Raw genomic sequence first — 25,038 nt, 5'->3', positions numbered from 1 at the left:
TTACTTACTTACTTACTTACTTACTTACTTACTTACTTACTTACTTACTTACTTACTTACTTACTTACTTACTTACTTACTTACTTACTTACTTACTTACTTACTTACTTACTTACTTACTTACTTACTTACTTACTTACTTACTTACTTACTTACTTACTTACTTACTTACTTACTTACTTACTTACTTACTATCAACCCTTGGTACCACTCACTCATCCTCTACCGCCGTTGTATATATCTTTACGCTGGATGACATGTACATTCCAGGCGAGTCAGGCATTCTCTACACTCGCAGAGTTCCTGATTGTACTGACTCTTCCATTGTCCTTCCATACATCGCAGCTAAGAAGCTGGGAGAAGTTTTCTCAGGCGGCCAACGTCCTTGAGCGTATTTCAATATCTATGTACTATGCATATAAGTATCGGTGCTGACTTTTGAATCCTGAAAGGTGAGGTTTTGGGATGACTTTAAAGGTGCGATCGCATCCTCATCCTCATCGCAGATCGTACCGACTCACTTACTTACTTTGCTTCGCGGTCTTGGCCTGCCTATCGGTTATTCCGGCCGTTCTGACAGAGACATCAACGACATCACTCCATATCAGTTTGGGCCTACTGCGCCTCCTTTGTCCGTGTGGAATGCCTAATAGGACTTTACGGGGTTGGGTCGTCCGGTGTCATTCTCATGACATGACCAGCCCCCCGACATCGTACAGCTCGTCATTATGGCGGCTCCACCATTGTCCTTCCACACATATGGGGCTAAAAATCCTTCTGTGTGTCTTCCTCTCGAACGCGGGATCTCTGTACATAACCCCATCGTCCCCTCAAAGCTCTCTCTAGCGCCAGTTTGAACAGAAGACGGACTAGTCCGTTTCCCTTCCCATTTTCCCAACTGGTCCCGAGCTCCCATACAGAAATTAGCTGGCAGCTTAGATGAGAAGGAAATCGGCGGTTGGCACCCAACTTAATGGGGTTCGGACGGGGAAGCCCAACAATTCATAACGATGTGTTCCTCAACAGTTTCTGTTACATTTGAAAAATAGTACAACGCCATTGGGTGGAACGAATTTTACCCCCATTAGCTGTTTTCATCTTGCTCCAGAAGTGATGTACGCAGGTTGCGATACCCGGTTATACCATGTGAAGACGAAGAACGGCGCATTCTATTTATAATTTGTAAGAAATCATCTTTATAGATTCTCTAGAATTCGTTTGTTTTTTATTGACAACGGTTTTTAACAGAAGCTACACACGTTTTGTACCTTTTTTGAGAGAGCTGCATCGTATACCATGGAGTGTACGATTTACATTTCTTTTAAATAACCCAATCTTATTCGTTGAAGCCTCTACTACCCATTCAGATGCCAATCAAATCGTCGTCGAGGTTTATGATGCATGCCGCAGCTTCATGTGCCGCTTTAGATTGCCAGTACGCGATAGTACTGCGCCACAGATGCTGCATCGGGTGCGCCCAGTGTGAATTTGACTGTGCATAGCGAGCGATTTCCAGGTCCCAAAGCTTTTGCCACAAACGGGACAAATGTGCTTTTTATCCTTTGTCTGCCTTACTCTGCCCAGTGACTCCATTATCGCTTCCTTGCGAGCAGCGTCGCCCTCGTCGTCAGATGAAAAGTCATCCAAAGTCATTTTGACGATTGGCATTTTCAAATCAGTCGATTGTTCTGGGATCGGCCGCGGTTCCGAATGGTTTGCAGGGTCCTCACGCATCACTTCAAAGCCTGACGGCTGCGTGACCGTCTCCTCGATGGTGGCGTTAGCCAACGTTTGCATGTTGCCACCGCTGATGAATTCCGGAATTTCCACGTCTTGATGTTGTGATGCCATGTCGGACATTTCAGATTCGTTGTTGCTGATCGGTTCTGGATTAGTAGTTGTAGTTGTTACATTACGGTTTCCTTCCTGCTTGATTGGGGATGGGACATAATTTGTTGGGTGGATCACTCGAGCTTTTTTTACCGGTCGTATGGGGCACATTACACTTTCCGGCAGTTGCTGAAGGGCTGCTGTCGGCAGGCTACTTTGGGCCGAACGCGATGTTGAACTCTGCGCAACAACCTGTTCTTCAACGGTTGCCATAGCTACGGTGTTGGCTGATATCATCACACCTCCATCCGAGGATTGTCGCGGTTGCAATGTGGAGTTGGCTTGTTCCTGCTGCGGTACGTGGCCCATTATCGAGTTGGCAGCACCGCTAGCACCATGACCATTATCCGAATTTAAACCGATTTCTGTAGGTGTTTTCTTGATCCGCGAAACAGGTGCCTGCGATTCCATGTTGAGCTGCTGTGGCGCGTAGTAAACGGCATCCGTTGCGTTGTGCATGTGGTGCAATTGCGCGTCTAGTATTTGTTGGACCAGCGGAGCTATTGATTGTTCAGCCACGGGCGCATCATATAAACCACGAACCGCAAGCAGCTCAGCCGTTCGGAAAAAGGATGGCAACGAATCCTGCGTCACCTGTACCTCACCATGGTACATATAATCGACCAACGAAACGAGATCCAAATACTTGACATCTTTAAATAAGACGATCGGATGCTGGCATGGGGTTTCTTTGAAGATGACTTTAAAGTAGTTGCTGCAAGCGGCCAGAACCATCTTGTGGGCCCGTATCTTGCGCCCTTCACAGCACAGCGTTACGTCCACGAAATCCTCCTCGTGTCGAAAGGATTTGAATACATCGGCTATGTACGACGAATAATCGTTCCAGCGTAGTGAAAATGTTTGTTGTTGGGCGCTCATTTTCGATTCGTATTGCCGTCGAGCCGAGGGGAGAATACTCTCTTGAAAACCACTTTTGAGAACGTGAATGACGGAAACCTTTGAAGATAAAGTTGCTTCGCTGAGTACATTCGTGTTAACTGATTCGGGTGAACAAATGCGCGGAAACAAAGGTGTGGAAAAATTCATTTGACAGATTGGCCGATCTGCGTTGACGTTTGTTTCAGTAGTGTTCAGGGTTGATTTGACAAACAAATCAAAAACCGATTACAGTAAGCTCTCGCAGTACGCGGTGCTCAGGAACGATTGATCACAAAAGAACTAACATTTATAGGTCAGTTAGTACACAGCCTCAGCCAGCCAATTTCTCGCCTTTCTTCTTTATCACTACATCACAGAAAGTTACCTGCCTCTTCTGGCTTCCCTGACCTAATATTCTCGCATCTAGATAGTCAATCTTACGTACGGCAGGACGAATCGGGAGTGATTTGATAATGATGTCCTCGCATAAGCAACCGTCCAGTTGCCTTTATTTGGCCACCTCATAGTTTCCCGGTAGTTCTTTAAGTTTTATGTTTTAAAATTGAGGTAAAAGACTCGAGAAGGGCCCCCCCCCCCCCCCTAGAATCTTTTGTGTAAAGCACTGTGGCCTGTCATTTTTATTGCACAGAGGGATTTTTGTATGGTCATAACTCGTTTGATAACAACATTGTGCATTGTTCCTTAATACTGTTACTGGACAGCGAATAGAGCATGATAATATACATTGTAAGAAGTGATTTGGAATGTTATTCTTCTTTTTTCCTCCTTTTTTGAATATATATGCCCGTTAACAAGTATCCATCGAACCAATGTTCCGTTACAGTCCGAGAACACCGTGTATGTTGTAAGCCTGATTGGTCACTCCTAGCGTCACCAAAAATTATTACGTAGCTCATGTAAGCCAACATAAATGGTCAGGATAGAGGGAGGGAGATTTAATCGAATAATAAGCAATATTTCATTCACTTTATTCAACCATTTTTGACCACACTGAGAGCACACTGTGAAGCTTTCGCAACGTGTACTGCGGATTGCATACACATTATTGCACCATTACAAGCTAGTAAAATAACAATACAGTCAGGCCGTTCCTATTGAATAAAAAAAACTAATAGATCTTCGAGCATCGAACAAATTACCACAGACGAATTGATGTGTTTCTGAACTGTCATTTTATGTTGGGCAATTCGTAAATGTCATTGCGCTGCCGAATGACACAACCTGGCTGCTGCATACCGTGAATAAAAACTTTGTTTGAGCCGCAAAAGTACGCGTGCCGTGTTGTTGAGCGCCTTTGTTGGGCAGGAAAAACCTTCATTAAACAATTGAATAAACCATGGATGATGACGCGGAAACCTACAAACTGTGGCGCATCCGTAAGACGGTAATGCAGCTGAGCCACGACCGTGGCTACCTCGTAACACAGGATGAACTGGATCAGACGCTAGAGCAATTCAAGGAGCAATTTGGCGACAAACCCAGGTTAGTGTAGCAGCAGCGCGCGGTGGTTATGTGTTTGCGAGCTCTTCTCATCCCCCTTTCTCCATATGATTTGCAGCGAAAAGCGGCCGGCACGGTCCGATCTTATCGTGCTGGTAGCGCACAACGACGATCCCACGGATCAAATGTTTGTGTTTTTCCCTGACGAGCCGAAGATTGGGATCAAAACGATAAAGACGTACTGTACCCGAATGCAAGAGGAAAACATTCACCGTGCGATTGTGGTCGTGCAAGCCGGTATGACCCCGTCCGCCAAGCAGTCCCTGGTCGATATGGCACCGAAATATATTCTGGAACAGTTCCTCGAGTCCGAGCTGCTGATCAACATTACCGAACACGAGCTCGTGCCGGAGCATGTCGTAATGACACCGGAAGAGAAGCAGGAGCTGCTCGCCCGTTACAAGTTGAAGGAAAACATGCTGATGAGGATACAGGCGGGCGATCCGGTTGCACGGTATTTCGGTCTGAAACGGGGCCAGGTGGTAAAGATTATTCGTCCCTCGGAAACGGCCGGTCGCTACATCTCGTACCGCTTGGTGTGCTGATGGAAGGAAGATGTTTTTCTCTAATAAATTGTACCATAACATCCTTCCCTTTTGGATGGAATTTCAAACAACGTTCGTATGTTTGTTTGTTTGTTACACAGTAATGTTTTATTTAACACGTTCGGGACGTTGACACGTGTGTATTCACCAGTCGGCGGACAGGGCAGGCTTACTCCGACGGGACCTCGATGGCTCCGCTCGAGATGTCTTCGATCACGTCATGAGGCGAGCGGCCGTCGATGGTACAGCCAACGCTCTGTGCCGTTCCGAGCACTTCCTTGCACGTTCCGGACAGCTCCCGGGCCATGGATCGCGGTCGCATGACGCGCGCGATGTTGATCACTTCGTCGAAGGTGATGTTACCATTGTGTTTAACTGTTGCACAAAAAGATAAACAAACACGGAGAACGCCGTGCGCATTAGTATCGATCCATCCCGCATCCCGCCTCTTCGCTTGCGTCCGACCACTTGCACCGATACTTACTGTTCTTCACCTTCTTACGGTCTCGTGGCGGTTCCTTCAGGGCTTTCACAATCAGGGAAGCGGCCGAGGGAACAACCGAAATGGCAGCCTGTCGATTCTGGATCGTCAAACAAACGGTGATCTTCAATCCCTTCCAGTCGCCGGTTGCCTTGGCAATATCGTCACCAATCTTCTTCGGAGACTGTACGCATGGAAAGACAACGGAGGAGAAAGCAGCATTAGTTAGGTTGCTACATCATACGAATTGCTTATTGAATGTGAATGCATGTGCAGCATTCGTCCACCTACCAGACCCAGCGGACCGATTTTCGGGGCGAGGGACGAGGTAGCTCCTACTTCTCCACCAACGCAACGCAGGTACACTGTAAACAGACACAATCACAAAGAGAAACGACACGATTAATGGTGCGCCTGCCAACAGTAAACTCACTCCCAACAGGAGCTCGGAACCGCTCAGCCAGCCAGTATGCCGTACGACAATTTGCACGGCCAGAAACGGCTCATACGTGGTGTATTCCGTACACGGTACAACACACGGCTGCTGGAACCACCGTTTACACCCGCTTATGGGCGGCATTTCTTATCGAACTATATTTCACGACACGTACCGTGCTTAACCTCATTCGGATCGAACTTTGGCGGCATTTTGGAAGGTTCAGAAACGCGGCGAAATCAAAATTATTGAACACTCCAAAAAGTGTGTTCACGCACGGATCGTAAAGATGCCGGAAAGAGAGAGTAGAGGACAGCACCAATGACAGCTAACGCACTGTCAAAACGAGCCTGACAGCTACTGCTTAACTTCCGGCGAATTGACAACACGAGCTTAACCCTTAACGGTCCGTGGATTGTGTTAGTTCGTAATGTCATACATAGGTGGCGCTGATGACCGCGCGAATCTAATATTGCTTACGGTTGAGTTGTTAACGAACTGGGAAGAACATTTGTATTTATTTTTATTTATTTTTTACTATTTTTATTTATTCTATAATATGAATGAATATTGGTGGGATCTGTTCGTCTTAAGTATACTACAATTGCGGGTGATCTCTCTCTATACATAAACTAAACACTTTAACCTTACTTTACAAATATTCCAGCCTCAAGCTCTTTCTGTTCTTTTTGTTTCATGTAAGCTAAAAATATGGTCCAAAGTAGACTGCACATACTAACGAAGGGGACGCGATTCTTCTCAGGAACTACGGAGAAGTTGAATGTTTGTATAAATGGCCAGATGCATAGTGCAACCTGTGGAACAGTAGAACGAAAAGGTATTGCTTTAAACCGTACACCGTTTATTCGCGCCCGAACTAACCTTGTACGTTGGAAACAGTTTAACCCGTACTTCGTTGAGTGACTCCTCGACCGTTTTGGACTCCAGCAGGCTCATACTGAAGTAGAATGCCGTCATTGCCATGGGCGTGTAGCTGATTTGCTCCGTCAAAGCCTGGGTAAATGCAGTCAATGGGAAAACAGAAAAAGAAATTACACATGCCACGAGGAACGTGCTATGATGGTGTGCAAGCGCAACGAACGCTACTGACCTTGGCAATGGCCGATTTTAGATTCTGTTGCGGCCACATGATGGAAGCCACCCGTATCCAACAGTACAGCGACGGAGCAACGATGAACCCACCGTAAAAGAAGAACCGCCAACACTTGTGCCAGTCGATTTCATCTGTGGAATTGGACGAGGAAGTCGAGTGAAAACAAACACGCACACACAAGGACGAGGAATCTGTCTGTAGCGGCGATGACTGATTGAACACTGATCACTTACTTAATTTTTTGCCGGACAATTTTTGCTGAATCAAACATCCCGTTGGCCATAGTAAACTGTACGTGATCATGCCGCGAACGACGGGATAGCGTTTAATCCATTGCGCAAATGCCGACATTGGTTCAGTTGGTTTGTTGAGGGAGATACACGGAAAGAGACACAATCACGTGATCGCACCAATCGAATTCACTGAAAAATCCAATTCACTGACGCTACGTTTTGTTCACCAACAAACATGCACGGTTCATAACGTTCAGCGATCCGTACATTCGGTCGGTCTGTCCCGCACCAGTAAGTGACACGATCGTTGTGAGGATCATCAGCACCACAGCTGCTGTCCAAACCTGTCCCATGAACTTAAAACATTGAAAACGATCTTTTTGGCAAAGGATCGGTCATGCGATCATGAGGGTGAAGACGCACACAGCCACATCGAGCAGTACACCCCCCTTAGAATAACCGGAAAGGCTCCCTCGCTCGCTTAGCTCTTTGCCAACGTTGTGCAAATTTGAAGGATACAGTATACGGATATTCGGTCGCTACGTTCACTGCACCAGCCGTATGTAGTTGTGAATTGTTTTGAATGATTTTGATGACGTAGATGCGAGCGATGGTTGAATCAAACTAAAAAAAAGTACAACTCGAGTCCCGTGAGGGATAAAAATAAGCATGATACGGGAGGACAAACTCGTGTGAACGAACGCATTGGGGAGGTTTTTTCAGCCGTGTCTTGTCTTGGGTTTATTTTTTGAAATTTTGTTGCAATAAGGCAAACAAAATTAGCAGCTGAATCGTTCCTTTTTTCTCACTCTCGATAAGACAAATGACGTGGGTGATGATGTCATAATGTGGTAGTGGTGCATAGTACTTAAGACGGTTGATTTACATCGACATACATTATGGCGTGCAAACACGTGGATATTCAAAAAGCGAATCAAGCACGTGCAAAGATCTCATACCTACTAATTTGTGCCATAAAATAGCAACAATCAAATCATGTTTGAATTTGTGTAGATTTGTGTACGATTATACTTTTTAAAAGTAAAAAGTCCCTCATTTAATAATTACTATTTATATAAAAAAATCTGAAGCTGTTTTTATAAAGTAATCAAGAACATACATAACGTTGATTAAGATAATAAATGACACAACATTATATTAAGAGCAAAATTTGGAGCCAATAAATGGTTTGAGAAAAGCATTATTTTCTTCTTCGTTGATCCTAATCTACTAGAAGTAAAATCGTATCATAGATATTCAGAAATGACAGAAGCGGAGATCCTTCGAGGGCATAGTGTTAAGGATGAAAATTTCTAATATGCTTCGCAACGTGACTCCTACAGGACTGGATCGAGAATCAACACGTCGAAGATAAAGTACAGCCTATGATCGATAGCTGGATGCTTTTTAAGTGGGCTGCTTTTAGATTGGAGGTGGGAGTTGGCTGTAGCCCAGTTTCACAGCAATTAAACGTCAAAACTGTTCGACGATAAACTATGAAAGCGAATAAAATGCATCTAAGTATCCCAAGACATTTGTTTGGATGTGTGTCTCCCTGGAAAAGTTAGTCTAGATAATAAGCATTGCTCGCTAGGAAGCAGAGTTTCAGTTGACTGGAACGACAGTAACTTCGGATAATAACCTGATCAGCGAAATCAAACAAACTCAACTTACGGTTCAGAAGAATCCAGCAACTCACGAAATGTACGGTATATCGCTCACTGAAACTCTCAATAATCCTGCACGGACATGAGCACTGGTGATAACCTGATGGTGGCAAAAGCCGAAACGATACAGGAAGGTTGAAGTACATAATGAAGAAGTTATAAGGTACAAGGCGTAAAGGAGCGCAGCAAGCTCGTCCCAGAGCTGGATCAAAAATCTGTTGGAGATTTTATGCAGCCGTGGGTAAGGAAATGCCTCCTTAAACCAAGCTTCTTGGGATAAAGGATTAGAAACTTAGCCATGAGGATCATCGACTGGTGGTCCAAACATGAGATGATGTGATGACGTTATTGGCCAAACGAAAGGCACTTTACCCTGATCGGTATCGAACACTACTGGAACAGGTTAAAAGAAAGTAAGTAAATTACATATAAGTTATACAATTTTGTTTAGTAGTTCATTTAAAGTAACGCTGCAAAGCATACAATTTATCTTTTAAGTGGGTTTTTATTATTTTCAACAAGTTTAAAGCAGTAATAGGATGTCATAATTGTTATTCTAAAACTTTTTCGTTCAACTTAGAAAACTCGGATTCAAGAAGAAACTTCCTATATCTGGAATTTTGTGTGTGTGTGTGTGTGTTTTTTTTTGTATGCATAAGTGTACATATGCGATTGTATACATATACACCTTTTTGTTTTTGTTTTTTGATAAATATCCTAGCTTGACTCTGGCTTACAATCACCAAGGATTCGCTTGACTCTCTCTCTCGCTCTCGCTCTCGCACTCGCTCTTAATTCTCCTTACTGCGGGAGTACCGGGAACTTAGTCGTTAGCGAGCCTGCCGTCCGATGTACCTGCTGCAGCTCGTACTACTACAATAGTTGAATGGCTGTGTGTTGTTTTGTTTGTTCCTCGCCTAAAGTCATTCGCGAACAAGGATTTTAAAAGGATGTTTAAAAAGCAATAGCCTAGGAAGGGCTAAACTGGGTGGCTTGCGGGTTTTTAAGGAGCGAATGTTCAAACGTTTGCAGTTGGTCAGATGGAAGTGTGCTGTGATAAGCACACATCCCGAATATTGTTTGAACATGTACAACGTACCCCGCCCGAACGGAACGCAGGGGAGGGAAGGTTGGAGTGGAAGGGATTCTACCAAAAAAAAAAAAAAACAAACAAAGAGGGAAAGTGAAGGAGCAAAAACCCCCGCGCCAGGAAGGAGTCTGCTTTATTCGTTGAAGTTTTGTTAGAATTGTTTACTTTATTTTGCTCGTTCACTCTCGCGGTTGTTTTGGTTGGTTGTTCGCTTTCTCTGCGCTTGGTGTGCAATAATAATTAGTAAACATTATATTACGATGTACAAGCAAGTTTTGTAGTGTTTCTGTTTGTTTCTTTATCACAATTGTTAAGTGTTGTTTTTTTTGTTGTTGGTTGTTTTGTTATTAGTACGCATTTGCGAAGATTTAAACCCTCTCTTTCTCTCTCTCTCTCTCTCTCTCTCTCTCGCTCACGTATCAGAAGAAAAATTTGAAATGGTATTGTAACTAGCTGTTCATTTTATGTGTAAGTTTTAGTTCCTTTTTTTGCCAGCAATTTTTTTCACGTTGTTTGTTGTGTGTGTTTCTTGTGTGTTTAATAGTATATGGATTTTGGAATTCTAGCGCGCTGCGTTAGAGCTAGTTAACGTATTTTCTTTTTCTCTCATCATTCCAGTGCGATTTTTCCACCCCATCATTTCTTCTCTGTTTCGCATATTAGTTGTATAGATAATCTCCGCTACCATCTATCGCATTACAGCCCGTTTGGCGGTAAAGAAGAAAAATATTGAATCATTTGTTTAAATTTATAGATATAACGTGTCTTGAAAAAATCACCAATATCGACAGGCTTGTAGTAGAGTGCTTAAAGCAAAAACGATAAAATATGCTATCTAGAGAGAAAGCTAGCTATTTAGCGACCCCGTCGTAACAACGCTCTTCTTCGTTTTGTTTTTCTTCTCCATCTTCGTTTGAACAGAACTTTGTATGTAGTAGTTAGTATGTAGATGCTTTTCGATAAACGGCTCGAACGCCCCTCCTGCTCCCTGAACCTGCCGTGCCCCACGTACTATAGGAAGGCTTGCAAAATAGTAAACAATACGCATCGTTAGCTTTCCTACCATACATATCTATATTATTTATATATAAGGTATAATAATAATGTGTGTGTTGTGTGCAGTTTTTTGGTTTTGTTTTTGCTTGTTCAATTCTCTTCCTTCACTACATGTTCCGTCTGCAAATCCCGTCGGTCGAGCTTCATCTTGACCGTGTTCGAACACTTCGAATTGCTACGATTGGTGTCGTTAGTTTTGTTTTTCTTTTTTGCTTAGTTTTGCTACTACTATCGCTAATGTATGGTTTTGTTTGGATTTTTTTGTTGTTGTTGCTTTTGCGTTGCGTTTGCTTGATCACGTGCCGATGCGCTACAGAGCTGATCACCGTACTGCTGCTACCTACCATACACACATTCGGCCCTTAGCTTATCTGGTACTCTGGTTAGCGTTTACTAAATCGGTTGCCTTATCCTACTTGCATCGATCGATGCCCTTCGAAGCCGCCCTCTTGATGAATAGATGTGATGCGTGTTTTGCAGTACTTGCTGTTGTGTTGTGTTGAGTTTACCCAAAAGTAGTAGAATCATTTCATAAGAAAGGGAGAGAGCGATAGCTTTTCATATTGTTGCTTGTTCTATATTGTTTCTTACTCATTTTCATTATCCACTCATGCCGCAAAGGTTGTGGATTTGCTGTGTGTTTGTTCGTGTTTTGGTGTGATTGTATGTCTGTGTGTGTGATGCCCCACCCATTGTGGGAGATCTAAACCACATCCTTCACATCCATATTTATTCATCAATGTTCCTTTTTTGGTTTGTTTTGATTTATAATTATTCTAAAAGATGCACTTTTGGCAGAGCTGAAGATAGTAAAATTATTGTTTGTTTGCTTTAATGTTTTCTCTTTTATCTCTTTTGTTTTGTTATAAGATGTGTATATATACTACTATTCATTAAATATATATATATATATTATTTTCGAGCTTTGTTGTTGGTTGCAAAATCGTCGCGTCGCAACATCACTTCCGCAGGCTCCCCGCGTTCCAGATGCTCCAGATGGATCCAATGGTGGGGGCTGGGTTCGTTTACGTTTAAACTTAGATGAACTACATTGCTATTAGAATGATATTGCAAAAAATGTACCCCCTCCACATCTATCCACCTGGGGTTACCTTACCACCTCTTCCTTCCCCTCAATCAATCCCTCAGCGCAGTTCCCAGCGAGTGGTGATAATGTTTAGCTGCTTATAGTTTAAGGATTTTTGTTCTTTTTTGTGTGGTTTTTTTCTGGTTTAAGTTTGCATCATCGCTTTAGAGGCGGCCTTTCGTTTCTATACGGCTTGCAATATTCGGCGCAACTTTCACTACCTATTCGATTTTTAGCTGTGGGTGCTTGCTTATTACTATGTGGTTTTGTTTGTTTCTTGTTTAGCTTTATATTGTACTGAAATACTTTTACCACAAAATTGTATCCGCCCATCAGCGGACACATTGTTTTTGTGTTACTTATCTCGAACTCCCCATTAAACTGCCGTGTGCACTCGCTATAAACAGTGAGAAAAAACTGGGATCAACTAGTAACGTATGTTTTGTCGAGCTTCACTAGAACTAGAGCTTGATCAGGATGGAATAATCATTTCAACCACTCTTCAGTTGCAATCTTGACGGATGCTTTTCCATTGTTTTGATTTCGCAAATAGCCCTCGTCCCCGTCTGTGTTATGCTCGTCTTTCTTCCATCTTACAAAAGCGTCGTTTATGCTCGTATGCTGTTAAAGCACCCCCCTTGGGTTGCCGCTATCCAATCGAACCGAATATGAATAAAATCACGCTCGTTTCATCCACATCCCGTACGGCCAAGTGCTGCTGGAGAAAGAAAAGTTTTGACAGTTAACGAACCCGTGTCGCACACTCGCTAGCAATGAACCGTTTCTCCCAATCTTCGGCCCGACTCTCGCAGCCCTTAATCTACTTTGTAATCTATCTAACTAATCGATATTCCGGCTTGATTAGCTTGCTGCTTGTAAAAATCACCTTAGGCTGCTGCTGCTGCTGCTCGGCTATTCTGAGATTGGCAAAACGGATTTCGAGTTCCTCTACGTTTGATTTTTTCGTTTCTAGCTGCAATCAGCATCAGCACCAGTCACCAGTGCTGGACAGGTATGGCTTGCTTGCTGGCTTGCTTAATGGTTATCGCGGCTTATTTAACTTTTCTTTGGGAGTTTCTTGAATTCGGTTTCTGTCGGATACGGTAGAAATCTAAGTCGTTTGTGTGTGTGTGTGTGTGTATGTGTTTATGTTTTTTTAACATTACATGAGCACGCATTTTCTTCTAACTTATCGTTCTGCTGCACAATGTGAGCAATGTTTTAATAGTGTATGTGCTGGTGTACGACGTTTCCTATCGCGCTTTCAACAGGAGTGCTCAGAAACGTATGACTGTTGCAAACTGACGTGAATGGTATAATTATCTAGGCAAACTGAAAGCCAAACGCGACGGAACAGAAAACACAGGCATATTAAATGCAAAAACCCATCCGGCTTCCCATTTTCGCACTCATAATTGCTTCCCATCCTAACTAATGATGATGATATGCTGCGGATTTAAAAATTGCTTTCAATAGTAGTGCTGTTAGGCAGACAGGGACTGAACGAATGTGTTCTCTGTGTTCGTATGGTAACGTTTTGCTGTTTTGCGGTCAGTGTGTGATTGTTGTTTCAGTTTACTGTTTCACTTTTCACTCGTCCATTTTCACCGTTTCACGTTCGCGGTGTTGCACGCCTCTGAGCTGCGTCGTGTAAAGGCTGGGTTTCCGAGCTGTCTAGCAGTGGTTTCGGTATTCGGTATTCTCACAACGTAGTACTTCTTCCGCGGGAGGGTTTTGTGACCGAATCCGCCATCTTGTGTCCAATGTTTGTTGTTGTTGTTGTTGTTGTTGTTGTTTTCCGCTTATATGTTTTATCAATCACGAGCCTTTCGTAGCAGATTCGGAAGCAACATATTATAACGAAGTACGAGTACAATATCTATAGTATATAGTAGATAGTGCGTGAGTGTTTGAAACGTGTTGTTGCAGTTCCCTCTACTGGTATAGGCTTTCGTTAGAAGTAGAATCGATTTGTATGCCATTACTCTCGTCGTGCTAATACGTTGAATAAAATAATCGCGTTTACAATTTCCGCTGCTACTAGCTATACTTTATGCTACTCTCTCAAAGTCATCTGCTTCGACGCAACGATGTTTGTGTGTGTGTGTGTGTGTTTTTCAATCTGTTCTGTACAGAAAGCTTACGTTTAGTATATGGCTGAGATATTCTCGCTCCAAACATTTGCCGCCGCACAATATCTTCTTTCGCGGACAACGCGTCTTGTTGTGTGTGTGATTATTACATTATTAGAATTTTAACATCATAAGTATAGACGTTAACAACTTGTGTGTCTGTGTGTGTGTTTGTGTTTGGTTTCAATTGCATATTTCGCCTTGTTCCCATAACTCGGACAATGTTTACCAGAAGCAATAAACAAAGCGCTTCGTAAACAATAGTGCTGTCTCTCTTCTGAAGTTGCGTATAAACTTTACCAGCGAAACCCACACGTACGTGTGTGTCTCTGTCGTCCCTTTTTGTTGTTGTCTTCATTTGGCGAAACACAAAGTAAATTGCATTCGATTGCTTTGAGGATTGAGCCAGGCGTCATACAAGAGCCCCGTAACGTAACGCAGGTTCCCATGACCCTTGGAGTGCGCCTAGTCGCGCCGCTTAACTCTCCGCCACATTAATGCACGGTGCAAGCAGCACACTGTCCCGGCGATCACTGAACAGCTTCCGGTTCAGCAGCATGCGAACACCGTATCCCGGTGGCTGGTGATGTACGACCAGGGCGTTGGCAGCAGGTGCCGCAACTGCTTCACAATCTCCCGACACCGACTTCGACTTGGCCGGTGCGACCCCGTTCGCGGTGCCTTTGCCGCGCAGAAAGTTGAACAGCGATTTGCAATTGCTGTCCAACGATTTGAAGCTGCACGAAATCTTATACCTAATCTTCTTCTCACCCATCAACGTGTGGTCAATTGACTTTAAGCAATCTACTAATTGGTGTGCCTGCTGCTGCTGTTGCTGCTTTTCCTCGCCGATCCCAGTTACACCGCTGGTAGTGCTAATGGTACTACTTGTCGACTGCATCGTACCGGTGGCCGTGGAGGAATTGTTAAATTTGCTATCTAAACCAGCCTGATCGTAGAAGAGACTCTCCAAGCTAACGCTCAGCGACTCCAGGCTTAGCAGGCTCGGCTTCAGCACGCTTCTCTCCTGCCGCTGCCGCCACAGCTTTGGGTGCCTTACAAGCTGCTTTTGCATTCGCTGCTGTTGAACACTACGCTGCTGACGCTGCTGATGCTGTTGATGCTGCTGATGCTGGGACTGCTGCGACTGGTGCGGATGGTACGGTTGGTGCATTTGCTGCTGACGTGGTTGCATGCTCTGTTGCTGCTGTTGCTGCTGCTGCTGTGCTGAGGGCGTATGGCAGCAGTCTTGAAGCGTTAGTGCTGAGCTACGTTCCGTAACACTAGTGACGACGTTTACAAATTGGTTACTGGTTACTAAATTCTCGTTTTGTCACTGAATTTCGCAGAAGCTAATCTTTTGCGATTCTTTCTGCTCCTCACCCATGCTGATGTCTTCCTCTTTAGGCGATTCTGCCCCACACGGAACTCCGCTTTCGCTAGGAGGCCCCGGGGGGCAGGCTGATTGTCACCGAAGCGCAAGCGTAGATATCGGCGGTGGACGCACCGGTTTGTTTTCGAGGATGCGTTCTATTTCCAGCATCACACCGGTCGACAGCCGTGGCAGTAACTGCAAAATATCACCGAAAATCGATCGATCTGTTAGCAGCGACGCTCAATTCGAAACACGTACAACGCTTTCTCGTCAAAACATCTCAACACACAGGTTAACAGACTCGTCCAGCAAGTTCCAAGTTTACCAAAGCTTACCTGTAGCGCTTGCAGGCTTTGATGGAGTTGTTCCGGGGAGGTTGCACCGAGCAGCAAACATTGTACCGGCTCGTGCTTCAGCGACCACGCAATTGATAGCTGCACCGCGTTGCAGCCCAGCTTTTCCGCCAGATTGCTGATGTCCCGCGCTTTGTCGTACAGCCGGCGTGCTTCGTCCTGCAGATCCTTGCGCAAATGCAACATAACCGCCAGATGGACGGAAAATAGAAAGAAAGGAACACAGATATGTACGCTACAGTGCGGTCTGATCGATCGGTCGTGCACTTACTTCTTTGTTTACTTCATCCTCGATCCAGGAGTAGCTTTGGCTTTTGCTCTTGAGCGATCCCTTCGGTATCCAGAGCTTCTCGCCGTTCTGCGCATCGCCCAAGCACATGGACAGTGGCCCCCAAGCCATAAACCCGACGCCAATCTTGTTGTACATCTCCGGCAGGTATAGCTCCGCCTTCTCGCGACAGAACATATGATACTCCGACTGTTCCACGATCGGGGTCACACAGTTAAACTGCCGACAGTTGGTGTAGGCTTCCATGATCTGTGCCACAAACAAAAAGTGTACCGTGAGGGATAAGAGTTAGATTGGAACGTTTTTTTTTTCTTCTTCTCAATAACTTACCTCTACGGGTGACCACCGTGCAGTTCCCCAGTACATGGACCATCCCTGCGATATGACGTAATTCATGGCCCGCACAATCTCTGTGGCAAATCATAATTACGAGAGTATTAGTTGCGTTTGTTGGTTGTTTTTTTTCAGCGTGTTCGGCCACTAAACACTAACCTTCCATCGGACACATAGAATCCGCCTTGTGTACCAGTATGACGTCGATGTATGGCAGCTGCAACCTTTGCAGGCTCGCTTGGACACTTTCGATGATGTGTTTTCTCGATAATCCTCGCTCCTCGGATCTGGCAAAAGATTAAAACACGGCGGTGGAAAATATTAAAAATAGATCTCCATGCACGCACTCATCTGCGAAACGGTGCACCGAAATGTCCGCTTGCCGGCTCTTACTTTGTGCTCCAATAAATTTTTGTTGTTATGACGAAGCTGGTTCGTTTCCATCCTGCCTTTTGAATGATCTTTCCCAGCTCTATTTCCGCACGTGTACCTGTGGAGGTGGCGTAGAGGCAAGGCGATAGGCATATGGTTTAAAGATATTTCCGCCAACGGGGGCATTTATCCCTTGCTACGCCTACCTGAATGCGCCTCGGAAAGGTCAAATAAATTGATTCCGCTATCGACGGCCAGACGCAGGATCGCTTCCGCCTGCTCCTCGGAAACGCCCGGCGAAAAGATGGGCCATGTGCCGAGGCCGACGTTCGAGACGCGCAGGCCACTCTTGCCGAGATTTTTGTAGCGCAAACCGGGCGTCGTCGTTGCATTGCTGCGTATTTGTATGGCCGGATTGGACCCCAAACTTGTGGAACGACCTGGGGCGTGTGATTGACAGCGGATAAAATATTGTTTACGTAAAAATAGTATTGCTGCTCCGGGGGCCTGTGCTTCACTTACCAAAATCTAGCTGAGCAGTCGTGCCACTAAATTCCTCCATGCAATCTAGTGAAGCTATGGGAGCACGGCACCTGCAATGAGGTGATGATCGTTGGAGAGGTGGGGAGAGGGGGCAGGGGGAGAGAATGAGGAGTTATGTAGGAACCGGGGCAAAACCCACAGGAGCGTCGGGATGGATTGGGTCACGGAAAAGAAGTTAATTAATTACTGTTGCTCTAATAATTAAGTACGGTACGTAACCGGCTAAGATCGTATTAAGGGCGTGAATGCGATGGATGTAGTAGACCAGAGGTCAGTTTAATTACTTTCGATTCTTGTTTTCGTTTCTCGGGTAGTTTTTTCCCCTTTCGCCAGGGGGAAGAAACCAAGGGGAGAAGGAAGCAAAAGCAAAAAAGGGCATCAAAGGGCGAAATTGGTTTCGAGTATTGGCAATTAAAAGTGTGAACGTGCCCGCGTTCAATATTTCCCCACTTTCGGGATAAAAAGTCGAAACTATTGGCCGTTATCGATAACGATCGATCTTTTCACATGTTTTAGGAAAACTGTAGGCAGCTGAAAAACGGCATGCCCGTTTTGATCTACCCGCAAGTCAACGGCAGCACCGGAGAGGCACGGGCAAAATGTACAATCTCGATCCGGCAGACGCAACAGTAACGTAGCTACAGGCGCAGTAAAACACATTCGGCCAAACCGAAAATCAACCGCTCTAGCGCGGCAGCTAATATTAACCATACCGATGCTACCGTACACTAACAGCCACGGCTTAGCATATCTAATTATAAACGGAAGGTAACGAAAATGATGAGAATTCACTCCCATGACCCAACATTTTTGTCAACTTTGATTTCGGCCGAGTACGAAAATCCGCCCGATTTTTTCTTCCACGGTTCTACCAAAGCTGCCTGCCGTCTGGTAGTTATGCTAGGCCAGGCCAGGCATTTTATTGCCCGTGTGCTCTTGCGTTTCGTTCTGCTCAATTAGCGGAAAAAAACCCATGTGTCCTGTTTTTCATTATGCTATCTTGCGGCCAGCCAAAAGCACCCGTTCTGCCCAGCCAAAAGCACGCACGCACGCACGTAAGTGAAGCAGCACATTGGCTGGCCACTGGCACCCTCCCGCTGGTGATGCACGCATACCCGCGACAAACCCCCTTTTTTGTTGGAATTGGTACCTGTAGATTGTGACCGGATTTGAATCCTCACTAATATTGTCATTGTTAACGTTATTGTCGTTATTAGTTTTTGAAGCAACATTACATAACACGATCGACATACCGGAAATGTCCTTTTTGCCTACAAAATGCCTTTTTCCACCAAACTTCACTTATCGTAGTGCCTAGGGCGATCAAGAAGAGGTACAAAGAAGAATTGAACTGACACTGACTTTGACGGCGCTGGTGGCTGGTGGCTGGTGACAACGAAGACGACGACCACGACTACGACGACGTCGGGGCAGGCAGGTTGGCCGATGGGGAAGCTGCTGCTGCTGATGACGATGACGACGACGGGGTTGGTTAGTGAGGTTCTGGCGGCAGTGACGGCAGAGCTTAACCGTGCCGCGTCCGCATCGCACTCCGGTCGAACTAATTTCACGAAATTAACACAAACATTCACAAACGCACTCACAAACACCTGCCTTCGTGCGTACGGAGGGTGGACGGCGAAGGTGGTTCGGAGGAGGCGACCGCGTACCGGGGACACACCAGCAGATTTTGTCTCGTCTGGTGGTGGTGCGAGCTGGATCCGCTGCAAAAAAGCACACCACTGCAGAAGCCAAGGAGCCAGAAAGTGTCGCATACGAGTAAAACTGCACTACTTTTCGAAGCGCGACGGAAGAACCTTTTCGCCCGAACGAAAAGTCCCAGATCGCATGCTTGCCGACTGGCGGCCTTAGGGCAAGAGTGACAAACTTAGTGTGCTCTGGTTGCCGAAGCTACTATAAAGCACCGCGAGACAAGGTGGCATTGGGCGGCACGAGATGATAAAAGAGATGCAAGCCAACACCGGACGAGAGATTATTATGAATGAATGGGAGCACACGGGAGCACGCACGGATGGACAAAAGCAGAAAGGGAGACACTAACCCAGGAAAGAGATGAGTGTGGCGAGAGCGAGCAAGCAGGATGTTTGCTAACACTACGGCAGTATTTGATTTGGAAATGAAACCACGATGGCGTTAGTGAGAGCGAGAGAGCGAGCGAGAGTGAGAGAGAGAGAGAGAATGACAAGAGCAAGAGCGGGAAAATCTAAAAGGATAAAATGGGAAAATCTAGTCAACTGAGAGCCAGCCTAAAACGTGCTGGCTTTGTGATTTTTATCTTGCGGTTCTTTTTGAGATCGGGGTTTCTTTTTATCTGTTCTGCTGTTTTCTGCCGTGCAGGAACCGATTTTGTTTTGAGTAAGGCATCTGCACCTCCACAAATCCGGACTCCGGAGGAAAATATCCTTGTCGCCAGCAGCATTGCGCTCAGGTTGTCTCACTCACGGGCTAACTTTCCATAGAACACTTGCTCGCATCGTGACGTTTTTCTTTTTGTGCCTCCAAGCATTGGGGGGCAAAAAACCGCACAATCACCATCCGTTTTGCGGGTGAAGGACATTGTGAATTTAAAATTGATTTTTCGCACCACGTCACTGCTATTTCATGGTGCTACTTCTGGAAACACGCACCGTATCGCACACACGCACACACGTGGCAGCAACCGCATCGATTTCCGTTGCAGGTCTACGGGCGGCTATGAATAACTTAAGGATAATTATGCTTATGTAACAACAAAGGATATCCTGGACCCGCGCGTGCTTCATTTGCTTTAACGCCCGACCAAATTTGAAGCGGATCGAGCAAACAATCATTTACTGCTGGTGCTCCTTCTGCTCCTACTCCTCCTCCAATCCCCAACGGCTGCTCCATCGGCCACCGACGTCGACGTCGACGTTGTCGTTGTCATTGTCGTTAGCTCACCATGCTGCGTGTACTTTTTCTACTAACGCTTCACTTTCATACATAGGACCGCTTTTGCACTTTAGCCTGCCGCACGTTAACGACGGAATACTGGATCAATTAAATAATTGAACATATATGCACGGACACACACACCCACACACATACACACGTATAGACACACACACGCACGCACAGACACTCGTACACTGAACACGTTCGAGTAATTGACCACTAGACATCAAACCGGAACGAAATAAATAATAATTTAATACACTTTTACATAACACTTCATAAGAAGACGGAAGCTAAACACGACACGACGTTGCGGCAATACGACGGTTGCGAACGCATTGAATTTTCTGTCCCATAATGTTTATTTCATCGCGTTCTCTGCTGGCCTACTGGTGTGCTCCACTGCTATAATCTCTGCATCGAGCTGGAAAACACAGCCGTCGCGAGAGAAAGAGTGTGAGAGAGAGAGAGGGTTTTGCAATTGTTCCATTTCACTTCCAACGCTATTGCTGTCCTTTTCGATGCTTTTCTCCCCCGCGAACAAACCAGGAGAGTAAATTTCTTCGTACAACAGACACACACACGCACTCACGCACACTCACACTTGAATGAACATTGCACCAAACTCTTCTGGGCGGAAATGCAGCCTGACGACGGTGTGTGAGCTTGAGCGGAAATGAAAGCTTCCAGTTGCGGCATTGGAAGATACCGAATAAGATCCATTAAATTCTATCGGTAGTCCATTCACAAATGTTCCACCCTTCAAATTTATACATCCATGAAGAAGTAATGTTCCTACTAGATAGTCCCCCCAAATGTAACCCAAATTCGTATCTGTGACGTACGACAAAGCCGGTCAAAGTGAAGCAATTGGGTTTGTTTGAAGCCTTCAAACAATTGCGATGGGGAAATATAATGGTAACATACATCATCTTGTGGCAGGCATCCGATTGTGACTGAGAGTATATTGTCGAAATTTCGCTTTCCGTCGAGTCCTGTCGGCCTTTGGGAAAGTCTTGCAGGAGCGATGTATCGGGAAGTGCTTTTTCCTGCGGTGCTTTATGCGAAGTTGCTGCTGCGGCAAGGCCAGTATTGCGTTGTTCTTCCTGCAATAGAGAAAATACGGAAACATTTAAATGTTATTATACATTGCTCTGTTTAGCGTTAAGACAAAGCTGATGGTACGCAAGGCTTATTGGTAGTACGGCTACAGCCTTTCCCACGGCAGACAACCGTGTATCGAGTCTATTGGATCCAGATCGGTGGATAATCTGCTCATAGCAAGGACCAAGTAAACAAATTTTGAATAGTGGCCAGTAGCCTGTAAATACCCTTGGAGGTCCTAAACGGATTGAATTTTGTAACCTGACTGAAAGACAGATTCTTTGTGAGTTGCGATCGCTCAGCCTGAGTACCCTTAAATTTTGCTCGAGTACATAGACTCAACTATCATTGTACGCATATAGTATCACTGATTATCGAGTGGTCCTAAGGCAGTTGTATGAAACCTTAGCCAAAGTTGTCTTACTTTTTTCACAAGTTTCCAGCTCTTTCTGTGCCTAGGCGATCAGTTTGTCACTTTGATCTTCCAAAAGAAGTTTGCCAAAATAATTATTTAGGAAACTACTACGGTCCGTTGGTAGCTTTTTAAATTTTTCACATGGACGGCTATGTCTCAGACATGTATGACCGCTTATTCAATGTTTATCTGTTGCAGGATCTTGTTCTTCTTGCCTTAACGATCTCTTTTGGGGTGGTCCGGTGGTAGAGGTGAAAACGGCGCGGGTCTTCACATGGCAGGACCGGGGTTCAAATCTCATCCAGGTCGCCTCCCCGTACGTAGGACTGACTACTTTCCTACGGGTAAAATTTCTGGCACAGAAAGCCAGAAATGGCAGCCCCGATACCTCTCGAGATTGTAGTGTCAAGGAAGAAGAAGATGAAAACTAAATTATACACGTTTGATACCAGTCCTCATTGGGATGGAATGGGATTTGAACACCGGTCCTGCCGTGTGAATGCCGGGGTCGCATTCTCGGATATTCTTCAATATTAGGTACAGGAGTGCTCTGTCCCTTGGATCAATGTTAAATAACGATAAAGTTACTAGCCCATAAAGCCTTGTTTTTCTTCATTTTTCTTATCTGAAATTCCGGAATATAATTCATAGTACAACTAAGCTAAATTGTAATTAACTTAACATGTTTGACAATGAAACATTTAAAAAACATCATACTTTGCGATTCTATGCATTTCTTTTGCTCGAAAACTCACATACAAAAGTGCGGTTGAGCATTGAAGGGTAAAAAATAATTGATTTTGGTTTCTTTTTTACGTTTTGTTGCTTCGTTTACCGCTCACTTTCGCACATCGGTTTGGCAGTGCAGGCTTGACGGTCAGATCAATATCGATTAGCTATTCCGTGCTGACACGTATAATCGCTTTTAAAAGCCCCTCCGACCCGGTTCCCGAAACTCGCCCCGCTTTCTCTAGAGAAAGCAAGACGGAGCAAAACGGCCGTTTGCATAATTGAGAGATTTGGCGTAGTGCCAATATTTTGCAAAACGATAACGACTGGCACCAATGTTCGCTGGCGGAGACAAAAGGGCAGCAATGTACACATAGACACAAACACATACACAAACAGGCACATTTGCCCGAAATGTTTGACTTTTCCGAAGAAGAAAAAAAAGGCAGCACAAGCGTTTAAAAATTTTCAACAAAATTGACGTGCTACATTCGTATGACATTATACCACGATGAGCTGGGAGGGTCGGTATCCACGTACGCGTATATATAGCTGTGGAGGCAGCTCCAAAAAGGTTTGTGCAAACTTGCCAACAGGTGTGTTGTGCCAGCCAACCTGTTTGTGCACCTGTACGAGCGTTGACCGGAAATGCAAAAACAAGCAGCGAGTATCATAAATTACCTCCTTCGGCGTTACTGCTGTCGTGCTAGTTTGCAACGTTTCCATGAGCGTTAGGTTCGTGCCTTCGAACGGTGTGTCCTCGAGAAGTGGCGTCTTGACACCGGCCGTGACGGGGGACTTCTCCTCCGCTATAGTGGTTGGTGGCGTTCGCCCGGGTGTCGTCGAAATGCTGCTTTCCGCGTAAAATGGCTCACTTTGGCGGAAGCTCTTGTCACCCGAGCTGGTCGAAGAGGCTAGTGGTGGTGGTGGTGGTGGTGATGTAGTACCAACTGGACCACCGGTCGTAGCCGCCGCCAATGCTGCTGCCTGTCGCTCGGAACCTAGCTGTGCCTGCCGTTCCCTTTCCTGTGCTCTACGCTGATTCAACAGTTCGTTGTCGAGCTGCCTTATTTCCCGAGCTTCCCGCTGTGGAATGGAACGAATGCAAATGCAGAGATTGTACACTCGAAATGGCTGTTTAAGGCACCTGTTGAGGGCGTACCTTGCAATTCGCGGCGTCGAGCTTCTGTTGCTTGTGGTGCTGTTCCCGATCCGAGGATTCATTTTTCTGCCGTTCCTTGGCCTTTTCTTCGTCCGCTTGCCCTGTTTGTACGCGAATGGTCACACGAATGAAGTTTAAAGCAATAATATGCGAACATTAGTTTGCACCGCCATGGTTCACCAGATTGGTATTTAATTAAATTAAATCTATTGAAGTGTTTCATTGCTTATTTGGGGTTTAACTTACTTGAAGAACTCCCACCAGACGCCCCTGGCGGCGGAAACGAGAACCAGAACTGATGAGCCAGTTTGATATTCACTACAACAAGAGAATAGAATTGTTATGCTTTTTCCGTACTTTCTACATCCCGTTCGAGACGACCGATGAAAATCTTGTTTCTAACTCAACAATGAGTGTCCTCTAGGCTAGGCTTGCACAAACTACACTCTATCTGAAACATTTGCAAACAGTCCAACCAGCCAATCCAATTTAATCCAATTTTAGTCCAGCATCGGTCGGTCGAACCTTCTTTTTTTTACCACAGATGGAATCAATGCAAAACTTTTCAAGGGTGGTTCTGTTTTTGCATGAATTATGAAAACTACTCCGTATAGGAAATGTAATGGTACCGCAATACGCCAGCAACTGGTGATAATGTTGAGCGAGATGTTTCTGTGACTCGAGATGCACTTTATTTATTCTACTTAAGCTAAAAGCAATGAAAGTAAAATGCAGAATGGTATACGAATGCAGACGGAAGAGCGAGAGAGAAAGAGAGAGAAAGAGAAAGAGACGGAAAGGAGGAAAAAAAAACACACATAGACCAATGCTCTACCAACCAGGAAAGATCGACGAGAAATCTTTACGACACTAAACCACGGTACGGTGGAAGCACACGCAGATCAAGCTGGGTTTGGCCCGTAACATGAAACGCTACCACCAAGCTCGCAACGAAACGCAACCAGCAATGTCAAGCAAATTGTTTCGGCAGCGCAACAGTTTATCCTCGCGTTTTTTTGGTTACTTACATAACTTTGTTTCTGGCCAAAATAAACGACTGAATTTTTCTAACAATCCCGAACCACCGACCGACCACCGGAATGTCTCTTGTGACCTGAGTTTACCGAGGAAATGCCCCCGTACGCATGCGCCACCAAACCGTTACTTTATAAATATAGCCATCATCAAGCTATCAATTGAATTTGGAAGTCTGTTTAATGCTGTGGTCATGCGGGTGACATATGGTGAACTTTTTTTTACTGAAAAGTTTTCCTTTGTGAAACTTAAATACTAGCCTT

At 45.1% G+C, this 25,038-nt stretch overlaps 5 protein-coding genes across 10 annotated transcripts; 1 reads left to right on the top strand and 4 right to left on the bottom strand.

The window, feature by feature from the left end:
- Nucleotides 1-1,171: 1,171 nt before the first annotated feature.
- On the bottom strand, nt 1,172-3,068 carry LOC118511202 (protein abrupt-like). Its single transcript, XM_036053981.1, has one exon. It carries the CDS (start codon nt 2,935-2,937, stop codon nt 1,393-1,395), a length of 1,545 nt encoding a protein of 514 aa, XP_035909874.1. The 5' UTR covers nt 2,938-3,068; the 3' UTR covers nt 1,172-1,392.
- Nucleotides 3,069-4,013: 945 nt separating this feature from the next.
- LOC118511199 (DNA-directed RNA polymerases I, II, and III subunit RPABC1) lies at nt 4,014-4,906 on the top strand. Its single transcript, XM_036053978.1, has 2 exons — nt 4,014-4,272; nt 4,349-4,906. The coding sequence occupies exons 1-2, from the start codon at nt 4,127-4,129 to the stop codon at nt 4,833-4,835; spliced, it is 633 nt and encodes a 210-aa protein (XP_035909871.1). The 5' UTR covers nt 4,014-4,126; the 3' UTR covers nt 4,836-4,906.
- Nucleotides 4,907-4,916: 10 nt separating this feature from the next.
- LOC118511201 (60S ribosomal protein L12) lies at nt 4,917-6,085 on the bottom strand. Its single transcript, XM_036053980.1, has 4 exons — nt 5,928-6,085; nt 5,608-5,681; nt 5,320-5,500; nt 4,917-5,210 (listed from the first exon to the last, which is right to left on the bottom strand). Exons 1-4 carry the CDS (start codon nt 5,962-5,964, stop codon nt 5,005-5,007), a joined length of 498 nt encoding a protein of 165 aa, XP_035909873.1. The 5' UTR covers nt 5,965-6,085; the 3' UTR covers nt 4,917-5,004.
- Nucleotides 6,086-6,268: 183 nt separating this feature from the next.
- On the bottom strand, nt 6,269-7,458 carry LOC118511200 (mpv17-like protein). The gene is made up of 4 exons (XM_036053979.1): nt 7,100-7,458; nt 6,864-6,997; nt 6,635-6,766; nt 6,269-6,567 (listed from the first exon to the last, which is right to left on the bottom strand). The coding sequence occupies exons 1-4, from the start codon at nt 7,215-7,217 to the stop codon at nt 6,400-6,402; spliced, it is 552 nt and encodes a 183-aa protein (XP_035909872.1). The 5' UTR covers nt 7,218-7,458; the 3' UTR covers nt 6,269-6,399.
- A 6,654-nt stretch (nt 7,459-14,112) lies between these two features.
- On the bottom strand, nt 14,113-24,885 carry LOC118511198 (voltage-gated potassium channel subunit beta-2-like). Of its 6 annotated transcripts, XM_036053974.1 has the most exons (13): nt 24,769-24,885; nt 23,987-24,058; nt 23,741-23,841; nt 23,260-23,664; nt 21,258-21,436; nt 17,376-17,446; nt 17,060-17,293; nt 16,875-16,971; nt 16,641-16,768; nt 16,479-16,558; nt 16,131-16,397; nt 15,842-16,027; nt 15,562-15,701 (listed from the first exon to the last, which is right to left on the bottom strand). In XM_036053974.1, exons 4-13 carry the CDS (start codon nt 23,302-23,304, stop codon nt 15,600-15,602), a joined length of 1,389 nt encoding a protein of 462 aa, XP_035909867.1. In that variant the 5' UTR covers nt 23,305-23,664; nt 23,741-23,841; nt 23,987-24,058; nt 24,769-24,885; the 3' UTR covers nt 15,562-15,599. The 6 variants fall into 6 exon arrangements, with proteins under 6 accessions (XP_035909869.1, XP_035909866.1, XP_035909867.1 ...); XM_036053976.1 differs by lacking the exons at nt 21,258-21,436; nt 23,260-23,664; nt 23,741-23,841; nt 23,987-24,058; nt 24,769-24,885 and adding exons at nt 18,547-18,710; nt 20,379-20,725 and having other exon boundaries at nt 14,113-15,701; nt 15,842-16,018; XM_036053975.1 differs by lacking the exons at nt 21,258-21,436; nt 23,260-23,664; nt 23,741-23,841; nt 23,987-24,058; nt 24,769-24,885 and adding exons at nt 18,547-18,710; nt 20,337-20,725.
- Nucleotides 24,886-25,038: the final 153 nt, after the last annotated feature.

Source organism: Anopheles stephensi, chromosome 3 (assembly GCF_013141755.1).
Source record: "Anopheles stephensi strain Indian chromosome 3, UCI_ANSTEP_V1.0, whole genome shotgun sequence".
Taxonomy (NCBI): Eukaryota; Metazoa; Arthropoda; class Insecta; order Diptera; family Culicidae; genus Anopheles; species Anopheles stephensi.
The sequence above is the reverse complement of the archived record's forward strand: the minus strand, read 5'-3'. Positions and strand labels throughout refer to the sequence as shown.